This window comes from Macrobrachium nipponense, chromosome 24, assembly GCF_015104395.2.
Source record: "Macrobrachium nipponense isolate FS-2020 chromosome 24, ASM1510439v2, whole genome shotgun sequence".
Lineage (NCBI taxonomy): Eukaryota > Metazoa > Arthropoda > Malacostraca > Decapoda > Palaemonidae > Macrobrachium > Macrobrachium nipponense.
The window spans coordinates 62404299-62420088 of NC_061091.1; the positions used below are offsets into that span (position 1 = coordinate 62404299).

The following is a 15790-nucleotide window of genomic DNA, read 5'->3' on the forward strand; positions in this document are numbered from 1 at the left end:
GTGAAAAGATTTGTTCTCTTTTACTATTTTGTTAATATTGTTCAAATAGATCGTCTCACTCGGTGCACTGGACACTGGCTCAATCACTATTTTTTTTTTTTTTATTGCATTTGATATTTTCATACTTTTTCATTGTTAAATTTATTGAGAAATTCCCTTTTTATTTGAATTGTTATTGCTTTTAAATACATACAGTAATATTTTAACTCTTTCTCCTCTCCTCAACATAACGTTCCCTCGTTGTCTCAAGTCAGCTGGGCGTGACGTCACCGCGGTTAAGTACGATTTTATACATCTTTTATGCTAAATGTTATATTGAAAGCTAAATTTTATATTAAATGCTTTATACTTTAATGTATTTTGTCGAATATTATCATCATTAAACTACATATTGTAAATGAAAAACTAAATTAAAAGAGTTTAACTTGTAAGACCCAGTAGGCCGTCGAATACAAGTATAAACTAGATAATCAGTCAGTTCGAAGTGTAGGTATATTTAAATAAAAGAGCAATGTATTCATTTATATTTTATTCAATGAAAATGTGATCATCTTTGATACCAACAACTAATATGAAAACGAAGGGCTTACAAATGAATAAAAAAAATATACAAGGATTTGCTTAAAATTAATAATCTTTACTCTTCACTTGGAATGATATGTACACCCAAGTATACATACGTAGTATTTTCACGTCAGTGAATAATAAAATATTTACAGCTCTATACAAGCAACCAATGCTTGACAATATATATTGACAAGTTTAGATCATATACATTTGTACATTTGTTTGTAAGGATACACAGAAAAAGTAAATTCATTTAGATATTCTTGTCAATGCAACCAATATTTTAGGCTAAGTTCAATGAATATCCAGATAACCAGGTTAACACCAATTCTCACTAGCTGTTTAACGATAAAAATAAACTTCGGGCATAAATATATCCCAGCCTCATTCTATAAACTTATATTAGATGTAGAAGTGCATTTTCAGTAGGTGTACAGCCATGGCAATGCATGAAGTATTTTGCAACTGAAGATGACAAAACAAACTACTCCGCTTTAAAGCCATTTTTACATGTGACAAAACTTAATGCTTACAAATGAATTTCATTAATATGGATGAAATGCACGTGGAAACCATTCACTTCTGATACTTTTGAATAGTAAATTACCAATAGAAAATCCTTGTCAAACATTATGAGTATGGATATAAGATTGTATGAAGCAATCTTATATTTCATAAAATTACTCTTTCACATTAACTAAGACACAGAGAAGACTTCATAACAATGTGGTGTACTTTACCTTTCCACTGTCTTATTGTACACATCACTTATTAACAATGTTTAGTTGATATTCCTAACCCCTTCTAAATCTTAATGAATAAATTGTGATATACTACAACTCATAAAAAATCCATTAGCTGGATAAATGGAAAAAATCTTTTCATAATATTTGTCTAGGATTTGCTTCAAATACTTGATATATGGTGGCTGAAAGCTGGTAATTCACCTAACATATGTTTGACAGTAAGTCGTCCTCTGCTTTCAAGATTGTTTAAAACACAACATGCAAACTAACAAAGTTAAGTAAAAGAGCAATGCCCTGCAAGGTTTAACTCTTAAATTTCCTTTTATATAAATTTCTTAAAATCCTGCTTCTTAAACAGCAAAGGGGCAAGATTATCCTTTGGTACATTACAAAGAAATATTCTCCTCATAAAATAATTTTTGGTTGTAACCCTAAGAAAATAAATGGAAAAGCAAAAGTATAAAAACAAACTGCATCTGCATCTCACAGAAACTGAGGACACCTCCAATATTTTATGAAATATCAGTTTCACTGCTTTGGTTTTACAAAGTAAACTTATCCAAGTAACTACATATTACCATCGAGATAAGAACTCAATCATGCTTAACTCATCTTGGTTTCCTTGCTGCCCTGATGAATTATTACCTTGCATCTGCTTCTCCTCTCTTTGATTAAACCTACTTCCCATTTGAGTCCTTCTCATGTTGAAATTCTCTCCTATTTGGTTCCCCCTCTGACTGAAACCAGCACTCATGCCACTACCACCTGACATATTTCTTACCTGTGTTCCACTGTTGAAATTACTGCTAAGAGAGGAAAAGTTTCCTAACCTACTAAATTCCATATTACTACTATCATTATTCATATTCATCCCTATACTGAAACTATTGGTGCTCTTATGACCATAATCAGTTACTTGTTGCTGGCCAAAATCTTGTGCTTTCTGATAACCAAAGCTTCCTTTCTGTGATGAATTCACAGTCTCATTGGTTTTTGCATTCCACAAACTTACATCACTTCTACCAAACTGCTTATCTGAACCATAACCGCCATACTCATTCTTCCCACCAGTCTGTCTGCCTTGAGTGACATTGCTTGAATTTACCCCCAAATCACTTCCTAACCAAGATGCTCCAACCCTTTTAGGCCTACTTCCTTCATCATCATCATCATTCCAACCAGGCCTTCCTCTTTTCAATAATCCACTGTCTCCTTGCCTACTTTCTTGAGTTTTAGGTTGGGCTGCTTCCCCTGACTTACTGTAGGCTATACCAAAGTGTGCAGAAGTTACAGCTACATATATGTCTGTAACCTCCTTCTCCGAGGCATTATAGATACCTTGTGCAGTCAACGCACTTTTAATGCACTGAACAATATAAGCTGGATCCATATTATATGTCATCTTAGCAAGGTCCTCAATGTTTAGCCCATAAAACTTAGAGTTCTCCACAGGTAATGAAGCCGTATTCAAAAGTTTTAGAGCATGACTACTTGCCAATCTTAATTTCATTGCTTGTGGTCCAGAACCATACATTTGACTAACCCCAAGAGCTTTTTCTGACAGCCTCATCAAAATCAACTTACTGTCTTCATTTTGCACCAATTTACCGAGCTCCTGTCTATCAGACCAACAAACAGTTATCTTTCTCATAAGGAGTTGGGCTGCAGGCCCCAACACACCAAGAGAGGGGCACAGTTCCTGTAATAAGTTAATAGTTTCTCGCATGTCAGTAGTACTGCTTTCTTTATTACCTCCAGGGACACTAGACTGCTGCATTCTTCCTTTGTTAAATTCCTCTTTGTTGGAGTTTTGCTGCATTCCACCATAATTACTTGACTTCTCTTGGCCAAGGTATTGATGTCCCGCTCTAACACTATCCCTTGAGAATTCTTCACTTCTGTTGTACTGTTGCTTTCTTCCTGTATCACTGTCTTCATTTCTGTTACGTTGATGTGTCCTTCCTCTGAGGCCATCTTCATTTCTGTTCTGATTCATTGTACCCCTACCTACATCTGAACTTCTCTCACTCCTACAAGATTTCTCCCTATGATTATCCCTGTTGTCGGTAGAGGATTTTCGTTTCTGTGACTCACTGGATTTCCTTCCTTGTTTGGCTTCATCCTGTTGGTTCTCTTTTTCTCTGGAATCCCGACTAGGTGTACCTTTACATGCCTTTTCTTTTTTATCCTTGTATACTTTTTCTAAGTCTTGTTTCTTAGTGTCATACTCTTCTTGAAGGAGTAAAGTGATCAGCTCTTTCCAGAATTCTTCCCATAAATTATTAGAATGTTCCATATCACTCCTCTCAGGATACTGGACTTTGTACTGCTCCATGAAAATGGAATACTTTTGCTCATACTCAGGATGAAACTCTGGTGAATTGATGTACAGCTCAAGCTCTCGCTCTTGTTCCTTGTCCATTTCATCCAAAGCCTTCTTGTATTCAATTTCCAGTGCAGCCAGGGTTTTGACTCTGGAATGTACAAAAATCTAGTCAGTGTGTTAGTATAACAAAATAAATTCAGTAATCACTAGCATACAAAAAAAGGGGCTGTAACTAAATTTTTTCTACTTAATAACTTGACCAAGAAAGAAATGGCCATTCCTATGATTATATACAGTTTTTTCCCAGGGAAAAACTAAAAAGTACATAAAACCCGACATGACCAATATAAATTCAGTTCAGTTCTGGCAGCCCGCCCTAATGCTATTCAAATGCTAATACAGGCAGTTCCCAGTTATCGGTGGGGATTCCATTCCCAGGGCTGTGCCGATAAGCGAAAACTGCCATTAACCAAAGCTTGTTGATTTACGGCGCCATAATGGGGCTTATGGTTATCAGTGCCATAAGCACCCTTATGGCACCATAAGGCCCCGATAACCGGATGGTGCCGATGACCAGAACTTGGCCCGACATGGCACCATAAATCGCTGATTTTATGGGGCTAGACAAGCACCATAAAACCAGATCGCCGATAACCAAGGACTGCCGGTACAGTGGGCCCCCATATTGGTGTTCTCCAAATTTGTGGACTCACGCATTCGCAGATTTCCCTCTGGAACATATCCCCCCATTATTCGCGGGAAATTAGCCTATTCAAGGTATTATTCTTTGAGAAATATCCACAAATTCCTATCTTATTTTTATCAATTTTATCATAAAATGCACTTCGTGATAAAACTTAAAAAATCGGGTATCAAAATTTCGAGTGGATTTTTCTTGAGTTTAATCTATAGGCCATTTAAAGCGGGGGGGGGGTTTTTTTTAGGTTTCAACTAATGGTGCGGTGAGTGAGTGTTTGTGGGAGGCATCCTCCACAAATACAAGGGGACCAATGGATCTCCAATAAATGACAAATTCTTTTGGTAGATAAAACCTTAAATCTTTGAATTTCACCCCATATAAAATTTATTTTTAAATATCATAAATTCACATTTAAATGATGTTTTATTAACCCTTAAACGCCGAAGCGGTATTTTAAAAATCGTCTCCCGTATGCTGGCAGCGTTCGCGAGTGAGCGCTGAAGTGGAAAAAATATTTAAAAAAAAAAATCACAGCATGTTTAGTTTTCAAGATTAAGAGTTCATTTTTGGCTCCTTTTTTTGTCATTGCCTGAAGTTTAGTATGCAACCATCAGAAATGAAAAAAATATATCATTATCATAAATAAATATTGGGATATATGACAGCACAAAAAAAAATGTCATATATATTGTATACAAATCGCGCTCTAAGCAAAACGGTTAAAGCTAGAGTTAATTTTTTTTGTTGTATTGTACACTAAATTGCGATCATTTTGGTATATAACAAATTTTAAAACGATCAAGGCAACACAGAGAAAATATCACAAAATGATGCATGAATTCGTAATGCACGGACATAAAAAAAAGATGTTTTCAAAAATTCACCATAAATCGAAATATTGTGCTAGAGACTTCCCGGTTGTTGCAAAATGAAGGTAATTGATTGAATATTACTAGACTGTAAGCGTTCTAGCTTACAATTGCAGTTTTTGACCATTTCGGTCGAGTTAAAGTTGACCGATGGACGAATTTTTTCTATTTATCGTTATTTATATGAAAATATTTCAAAACTGATAAAAGCTACAACCATAGGTACAACCATGGGTTGTTTTAAGTTGTATTCATGAAATTTCGCACATTTTCACATAAAAAACTTTATGTAACGGTTAATTTAAAAGGGTGCAAACATTACGACAATCGGACGGAAAAATGTCTGATTTTCTTTGAGTTACTGCACAGACATAAGGAAAAAGTTTATTTCATAAATTCACCATAAATCGAAATATTGTGTTAGAGACTTCCAATTTGTTGCAAAATAAAGGTAAATATTTGAATATTACTAGAATGTAATAGTTTTAGCTTACAATTGCGTTTTTTTTTACATTTCGGTTGTCAAATTTGACCGAAGGTTGAAATTTTGGCACTTAGCGTTATTTTATATGAAAATATTTCAAAACTGATTTCAAAACTGATAAAAGCTACAACCATGGGTTGTTTATTGTTGTATTATACATGAAATTGCACACATTTTCATATATAAAACTTTATGTAATGGCTAATTTAAAATGGTGCAGACATTATGACAATCGGACAAAAAAATTTCTGATTTTTTTTTCGGAAGTTACCGCGCGGATGTAAGGAAAATTAAAAAAGCAATACCTTTCCTCTAACTTCTGACTGGAGGATGAAGAATCCTTTGATGATGATGATCTACTGCTAGATCCCTTTGAGGAAGACCAGGTGGTACTTGTCTTCTCCTTTGATGAACTCTTGTTTTCCAATCCTTTGTCTGTCTTGTCTTTAGAACTCTGGCTTTCTGATGTCTTTTTCGGCACGGGTTTTGTATCCGAGGACCTAGTGGAAGCACTCACTCTCTCTAGCACATCACCCCTATATGAACCAGCCTTTGCAGATGAACGAGGCTTGGAATCTGCAAGATATTAAAAAAATGAAGTGTTCATCAATAAACTTGGAGGCTTCAAACAAGATAGTTTTACTTGAATAGAAACTTCCTAATCAAAACTGATCCTTGGAAGAAGATACTTAACTACAATTAACTTCTACATATTTTCCCTTTGAAAAAAATACTAAAACATGTATCATATCAAAATATCCAAGACAAAAAATAATCAAGATATGAAGGAAATTGGCAAAATTACATTTTTACGTCATTTAAAATTTACTGCATTTGTAAATGAAGGTAAACAGCACTTCTTAACCCTGCTTGGCTAATCTATAAAGAATTTACATCCAAATCAAGTTTCATTTAGTAACTAATGGCAGTGAGAATGTCAGTAGTACTTGGGTATCATTTTGCAACACATGCAATGATGAAGCAATTCTCAAAACAGCTAAAGAGTTCAACATAATTATTATCAGAATGTATATGGACATGACGATGATGATGGGCATGAACCGAATGTTGAAAAATTAGCATATATGATAATGTATGCAATATAACTGGATACAATATGTGAAACTATTTTATTAAATTACAATTACTTCAAACAAAACTGTACTATTTGGCTTTTGCAAAGGGATAGTGCACTCAATAATATTTCAATTTTTAGAACTTTAGATTAGATAAGGGATAGTAAACCTCTACATGGAATGTTATCTATTGTTGTTTGTTTGTTTGTATGGTGTTTTTACGTTGCATGGAACCAGTGGTTATTCAGCAACGGGACCAACGGCTTTACGTGACTTTCGAACCACGTCGAGAGTGAACTTCTATCACCAGAAATATACATCTCTCACTCCTCAATGGAATCCCCGAGAATCTAACCCGCGACCACTGAGGTGGGAAGCAAACACCATATCAACCACGCCACTGAGGCGCTCCTGGAATGTTATCTAGTCATATCACTTTTATTCGAATTTTAATCACTCTCTCGTTAATTTGAGCAAAGGAGAAAATATTACTTGTTAAAAAGATTGAGTACTGTAATGAATATAAATGTAGCCTATTTAAGATATAAAATAAATCTGCAAATTTCTGAAAGGAAGGCAGTTTGGCTAAGAAAAGAATAATCATAAACTGCTGCTAAAACAAACACATGAATGTGAAAGACCAGGTTAAAATAACCATATAAATTTACTTACCCTTTTTCTTGACATTTTCTACGAATATTTTCTTAAAACCACCTCTAGGATGTATCTTAACCTGAGCATCTTCAACTTCCTTATTTAAAATTTTGTTTGCTGTAATAACTACATTCACATCTGTAAAAGTTAAGCACAAGATATGGTTATAGAGGCTCATTAGTATAACACAATGAATAAAAAATTTATTTTTCATCTCATTCAAATTATGCTGCTGAATAGTTAGTAATAACTAGGTCAAAGCCTAAACATCAGCACAGTTTTATATATATATATAGATATATATAGATATATATATATATATATATATATATATATATATATAGATATATATATATATATATATATATATATATATATATATATATATATATATATATATATAAACACTGATGCAAGTGAATGTTAAATATGGAACACATGATGGAACATGGTTTAATTACCTTTCCTAGCAAGGTCTGAGAAGTAGTTCTGGATAAACTTGGGGCAATTTTGGAGCAGAGCAGGGCCATCATCTAAAATTAAGGCCCTCAGTCTGGTCGTATCCAACTTGGATTGCTGTGGCTTATTTACATTCACTAAACGGCGCAATGCATCTAATGTGGTGATGAGCACAGTAGTACCATCTGAAAGAGCCGAAAGACCATAAGATATCCTACAGCATTTAATATTTCATTGGAGACTTGTATATTATGGAATATATTGAAAGAGGAACCTGATCAATTTATGACAATTTCTAAGAATTATTTAAAAAAATAAAATTGTCTCTTTTAAAAAATAAAATTGTCTCAAGATAATACAAAATTTTTTCCTACCAGGTCTTGAACAAGCTAATGAATAAGAACTTTTTACAACCAATGGATAAACTTGGAACCAAATGATATATACAAAGGTATTGCAAAATTTATTCTAAATTTCCAAAATTCTGGTGCAATATATATACTTTAAGTTTTACCAATCTTTAAGCCTTTAATTTCTGGAATACTGGTACTATATGATTTCACAGTTTAAAAGCATAATCCTGAAATCTATATATACTATACCTATATATAATATATATATATATATTATATATATATATATATATATATATATATATATATATACATATCTATATATATACATACAGTATTCTACTCCTTCCCTTCTATACACACTTTTCAATTTGCAACTGGCAAAGGGGTCGGGATTGGAAGCAGGGGTGCTGGGTATAAGAGCCAGACATAAGAGATATTAGGATCATATACAGAAGGCTTCTCAGAATTATCTACAATCTTGGTCTGTGCTCCAGAGAGAGAGAGAGAGAGAGAGAGAGAGAGAGAGAGAGAGAGAGAGAGAGAGAGAGAGAGAGAGAGAGAGAGAGAGAGAGAAATTTGTCGTATAATTAGTCTCTAACAGACAACTAAATTCAAAAACAACAAAGCCTTAGGGTACCAGTATTTCACCAAACCAATCCAAATGAAAAAGTTGACCTCCACCTACACAAGTGCTACCTCAATTTTCACATTTTTTTAAGCTGCCAGCGAGTGAAACTGTGAGCAATGTGATTACTTGGTAAATTACATTTATATACAGAAAAACTGACTGTTCTCCACATTTGTAAGTTACTGTAAATAGGTAAGCATGGCTATATTTTTGTTTCTTCTCTGATTTACTGAAGTGTTTCATTACCAGTTTAGTAGTTGACTGATTATCACACACATAACAGTATACACGAGCACATTTTATCATTGTTGATGTTTCATCTCTAATCACAGTAACAATATTTAAGTTATGAATTTCATATATAAGCAACAGAACATTATTGTTATCCTCCTTCCAAACCAATTGACTCTCGTCCCAAGCTGCTCACACGCTCTCTCTTTCTTTTATGAAATGACAAATTTGTAACTAATTTGTATTTTTCATAACTTACAAACCTGAGGTCTTACCATACAAAGGCCCACCTCTAACCACCCCTCTATCAACTAACCTGGGTTGGAAGAATAACTGACGGGGTCACAGGTTAATGAGGGGTATGTGGGTGGCCCCACATGTCTCGTGACCAAGCACAGATGCCAGTAGTCCCTTATGTACACAATTATTTTATACTTTATGGGTTTCCAGTTGGCGCTGAGTATTTATTCTGTTAAGACCTCAGGTTTGTAAGTTATGAAAAATACAAATTAGTTACAAATTTGTCATTTGTTCATATATGAAACAAACCTTCGGTCTTAACATTAGGATAGACTTACTCTTGGTGGGAGGTAAGTACTATTAACCAACTGGGAGTTTGCCACCTTTGATTAGTTTCCTGAAAACCAGAATTCTATGAAACAACTGACCAGTATTTCCGAATCTAAGATATATATGAATATCATACAGTCAGACTTCTGGGATTGCGTCCGAGGAAGATAAGATGATCCGTTTCCCAAACAAACCAATTCATCCACCCATGTAGGTTTGTTATTATTCCTCTCCCCCCTTGCTAAAGAGAGGAATGTCCTGCTACTGATAGGTATCTTACTAATACTAAACCTAACAGTATGGCCACTTCATTCACCTGTACCTTGTCCATTCCAGCTTATGATGGTACTCTCTTCTTACTGCCTTAAGTAAAGAAGGAGACAGAAACTTGAAAAGGAAAGAGGTCAGTTAACTCCTCCATTTCAAATTCATACCACCATCTTAGACAAGATACCAACTGACCCGCCAGGGGTACTGGATGAGTTACACCTTTTGTTGAGCAGCCACCAAAGGACCCAAGGAAATTGAGTCCAAGGACCTCTGGGCAACCATATATATATATATATATATATATATATATATATATATATATATATATATATATACACACACACACACACACACATACAGTAGTACCTCGAGATACGAAATTAAACTGTTCCAAGGCGCCTTTCGTATCATGAGGTTTTCGTATCTTGGACCACATTTTACATGTAAAATGGCCAATCTGTTCCAAGCCCTCCAAAAACACCCCAGTAAATTTCATAATAAAGGTAAATTGACCTATAAACAATGAAATACTACAACAATTTGGACCATTCAATACGTATATAACTTAATAATAAAAATGCAAAACCTGTAAATAAAGTGTATATTAGTGTACAAGAAATATTACTGTAACGTAAAATGTGGAAGCTTACCTTTCGAGTGAGGCTATAACCGAAAGTGGCGGCAGAGGAGGACGACGGCAAACGGCAGATACGTACACTTAACTTTACGAAACACACAAAAAAATATCAGAAAAACAAACTAAACTTTACAAAACACTTTAACAAAACTGTAACACTTAACTTTACAAATAACTTAAAATAAAATTTTTTGTCTTTTTTGATTTTTACATTTTTTTACTTTTTTATACTTTATGTAATTTCAATTTCTTCACCACCGAATGGATGCCAGTCCGTTTACGGAATTTTTCAAACCACCCATGAGAAGCTTTGAACTCTGGGGTTGCCGTTGATGTCCCCTCTCCGCCGTCGTCTTCGGCTTGGGCAATCAAATTGGCGAAAATAGCGCTGGCCTTCTGGCAGATTGCTGTCTCTGTTATCGTATCGCCATCGATTTCTTTGTCCTTGATCCATACAAGAAGCAGCCTTTCCATTTCATTATGCACATGGCTCCTCTTGTTGGACAAAATAGTAACGCCCTTGGAAGGTGTAGCTGCTTTGATGGCTTCCTTCTGCTTAAAGATGGTGCCTATCATAGACGGATTTCGGCCGTATTCCTTAGCGATCACACTCAACCGCAAGCCAGCTTCATACTCTTTTATTATCTCCATCTTTGACTCCATAGAAAGCATTCTCTTCTTTCTGTGAACTTCAGCAACTTTCTTGGGACCCATGACTATATGTACTGTACGTAATTAAGTTACGTATGTAGTACGTATACTAATTAGGTTCTCACAACATGATAAAGTAGCACAACGAAATCACTAACGAATTTACGATACTAAACGAAATCGTTGGACCGAACGAATGCCGCATGCATATGATAAAGCTTCGGGTGCGAAGTGGCTGAGCGAAGGCACGCCACCATGTAAGATGCATGATGGGAGGGATGCTGTCCAATGGGAGAGCAGGAGGATGGAGGCGAGTCTACTAGAACTAAGATGGCGGCGCACCGCGCGAGTTTCAAAATTGTTATTGGGCGAATCTCGGACTTTCAGAAACCTTTTGTATCTTGAGTTTTTCGTAAGTTGAGCCTTTCGTATCTCGAGGTACCACTGTGTATATATATATATGTGTGTGTGCATATATATATATATATATATATATATATATATATATATATATATATATATATATATATATACACATACACACATATATATATAATATTATACAACACACACAACACATAATATATATATATATATAATATATATTATATATATATATATAGTATATATCTATATATATATATATATATATAGATATATATATATATGTACACAGGTGGTCCCCGGGTTACGACGGGTCCGGCTTACAACGTTCTGAGGTTACGACGCTTTTTCTTAAATATTCATTGAAAAATCCGCCCTGGGTTACGACGCTTGTTCCGAGTTAACGACGCTGACGCTCCGAGTTAACCACGCTTTTAAAAAACGCATACTATGATAAGAATCCTTTATAGTTTAGCACAGTATATTAATAAAAATAAGTTTTTGGTTAGATTACAACAAAAATTTTGAGGTTATGATGATTTTTGACACTTTTTATGTCGTATTTTTAAAATTTTTTTAGCGACGCCTCATATGCGGAACTAGTTTCCAAGCGAATGAATACACTAGCTTGGGATGCGCAGTTTATAACAGTCCAAAAGCGCAAATAATGAAAAAATCATTGCTTGTTTCCAGTATACATAATTAACAAAACTAAGTTTCTGGTTAGATTACAACGCAAATTCCAAGGTTACGACGGGTTTTTTATGCCTTTTAACAATACCTCATACGCAGAACTAGTTTCGGAGCGGAGGGCGCATAAATTAATTTACGCTATTAAACTGTATGGTAACCATAGTCAAGGATAAGGAACGCATTCTCAAACAGTATACATATCCTTTAATACAAAACAGCAAAATATCATTGAAACATTATTTCACTTAAAGAATCCATTTATACTCTACTTAGACTTGGATATAAAAACCATAGTTTCAGTTTCTCTCTCTCTCTGTATTTTCCGACAAAAATAATCACTAATTAGTGTATTTTGATGTTTATTTTCATGACTAAATAAATTTCTATAATACAAAAATAATTTACTAATTTTCAAATATTAATTTTGATTAATACTGTATTAGTAAGTTTAATAAGTTGAAATGATATCACATAATAAAAATAATAATTCTCTCTCTCTCTCTCTCTCTACTACAAAGATGTATGTTTTTTTGTATGATAAATAAATGATTTACTATTTTCAAATATTAATATTAATTTATACAGCAATAATATCAATTCATTAAAGAAAATACCATAGTGAATTAGTAAGATTTTAGCTTATATTTAAAAAATTATGGAAGAATGAAGGAAATCCCAGTCTTCTTCAAGTAACTTCCAGTAACCTTTTCTCGAGATCCAGGTACTAAAACTGTCAGATATATCATCAAGTAACTTCCAGTAACCTTTTCTCGAGATCCAGGTACTAAAACTGTCATATATATCAAGTTCTGTGACAGCCATGAGGGGGAAGAGCTGCAGTGTTGCAATCACGTGTTCATGATCTCTCTCTCTCTCTCTACTGAGACTCGAGATTTTTTTATGTACTTGTACTATTTGTTTTTAATACTTTCATGTAATAATAATAATAATAACAACTGTAATTACAAAATTCATACATGATAGTATTTTAAAGAAATACAATACATACTAATCTATCCATGTCACTTTTAATTAAGGTTAACTCACTCTCTCTCTCTCTCTCTTTTGCCACACAAGATAATAATGTGTCATAGTGGTAACTCCCTCCCTCTCTTTCGCTGGAAGCGTTATAAGTATTTTTTGAGAGAACAGAGAGAGATAAACACACTCTCTCTCTCTTTCTTTTACCGAGATGAAAGAATTTTTATGGTACTAGTATGTAAAATGTTTATTGATAATTTCAGTTATTTAATAATAATAATAATAATAATAAAACTTTAATTACAAAATTCATAATAGTCGTATTTTAAAGAGATGAAAATGACCGTTCCATTTCACTTGTAAGGATAATTCCTCTTTCTTACCGAGATGAGAGAATTTTTATTGTAGATGCATGTGTTTATTATATTTTCAAATAATAATAATAATAATAGAAGTAGTAATAATACGATAACTAATTTCAAAAGAAAATTCTTCCCTTCGTCTTTTTCTGTATCAATTTCCCCACCTCATAACTCCAGTGACACTCGAGCTTAACAATGCCATACAATGGTCAACGAATTTAATGGTTTTATGTAATCTCTCTCTCTCTCTCTCTCTTGTATTTTAATGAAAATACACAGTAATTTGTGAATACACAGTATTGCACATGAGAAAAGTAAATTAGTGATAATTTTAAAGATACGGCCCTAAGAAAAATTGCAAATTAGTGAAATTTTCCCTGTGGACATGTTTTCAAGAACGTCGTTCCAGCTTACGACGATTTTCGGGTCTTTAGAACGGAAGCCCCGTCATAACCCGGGGACTGCCTGTATATATATATAATATATATATATATATCTATATATAGATATATATCTATATATATATATATATACACACACACAGGAAATTGAAAGTGGTTTTCATAACAAAGAACCCACTCTCAAATTTCAATGAACAGAGACACACCGCCTTAGAATTGCTCAATTTTGAGCTTCGATACCGTCATGATCCTTTTTACTGATACAGTAGGGCCTCGCTTAGTCGCGGATCAGCTATCACGGATTCAGTTAATCACTGGTTTTTCCTTGGACCACTTCTCAGTCTATATCGCTGATATGAAACCGTGGTAGGCTAAGCCTCGTCCGGTTCCGATAACCAACAAATGAATGAATAGATTCACATTATGATATTAACTGACAATAAAGGTAATAAAACCATTCTCACCTTATATATTATTGGCATATCTTCATAACATATAGCCTATTCATGGAATAATCCCACATCATTGACATCAACTTGTAGTTGAGTGGCCAGCAGAAATGTAAATATTGAGTTACACTTAACAGCACCTTTATCATTCTTAACCTTTTAGAAATGTTAATAGTAGTAGTGTAATTACAGTAGTAATAACATTTAGGAAATCAATCTCTCTCTCTCTCTCTCAGCACAGACCAAGATTGTAGATAATTCTGAGAAGCCTTGTGTTTATGATCCTAATATCTCTTATATCTGGCTCTTATACCCAGCACCCCTGCTTCCAATCCCGACACCTGAAGTTCCAGGATACTTTTGAGTAAGTCAAAACCCTGGTTATTGAGTGCTCCCACTCTACCAAGGTCAGAGGAAGACCCCCAATCCACAGTCAGTTTCCTGTAATGTGACTGATGTATGTGCCTGGTGGTAGTCCGTCAAGGCTACTCTGATACAGAGTATGTTTTCACTTATCAGATTGGAGTTCTTATGTGCCCCATCCAGTTCACTGCTCCTGATTCATCTGAAGATTAGTCAGTGTGAAGCGATATTCACATGCCCAATCACCAGTCCAATGTATATCACCATGCATGTAAACTTGTAATTAGAGATTCTTCACTCTTTTCTGACAACCTCTCCACCAGATCATTGTCTGCTGACCGAATGCCTTTAATGGACAGAAACGTCCACTACACAGGCAGTCACAGCCAAAGGGTCATTCTGTATATGTGAGCTAATGACCTTTGGAGTCGTGTTACGTCCGAGGTGACACTCGAGGTGACACTCTCCACCCAAAAACTGAGAACTTTTAGTTCGAAAGGGGATACTGGTCAACCTCCAGGCCTTGAGATATTAATTCTACCTATCAGTGATGCCTCTTCCCCACACGAACTTGGCAGTGATGATTGTGCTACAATAAACTTTATCAGTCACTCATCCTGGGTCCTCGTTAATTACTTGAACCCATCCTTCCGTCCAGGACATGGCAGAACAGGTAGAACCTAGAGTTTGCGTAACCTCCAGGATGTTCCCAGTATCGTAAATGGAATCCTCAGGCTCCTCGAAGGGTGAAACCCGAGACAGCTATTCCATGGTTTTTCCATTATACGAGTTCCTCTCTGGATGAGTGGTTTGTGCACTTATCTGCCAAACCGGTGGTCTGAGGTCCTACTCCCATTTCGGCCAACGCAGAATCAGAGAACTTATTTCTGGTGATAGAAAATAATTTATCGATATAGTGCGGTTCGGATCCCA

General features: G+C 34.8%; 1 protein-coding gene across 1 annotated transcript in view; it reads right to left on the reverse strand.

Moving 5' to 3' along the window:
• Window positions 1–512: 512 nt before the first annotated feature.
• Window positions 513–15790, reverse strand: part of LOC135205676 (uncharacterized) — a 141733-nt gene continuing 126455 nt past the window's right edge. Inside the window, exons 15-18 of the mRNA XM_064236582.1 lie at window positions 7884–8066; window positions 7441–7560; window positions 5998–6268; window positions 513–3787 (exon numbers count right to left, since the gene is read on the reverse strand). Of these exons, the coding sequence (XP_064092652.1) occupies window positions 1888–3787; window positions 5998–6268; window positions 7441–7560; window positions 7884–8066 (2474 nt within the window). The 3' untranslated portion in view covers window positions 513–1887. The remainder of the gene's footprint in view (window positions 3788–5997; window positions 6269–7440; window positions 7561–7883; window positions 8067–15790) is intronic.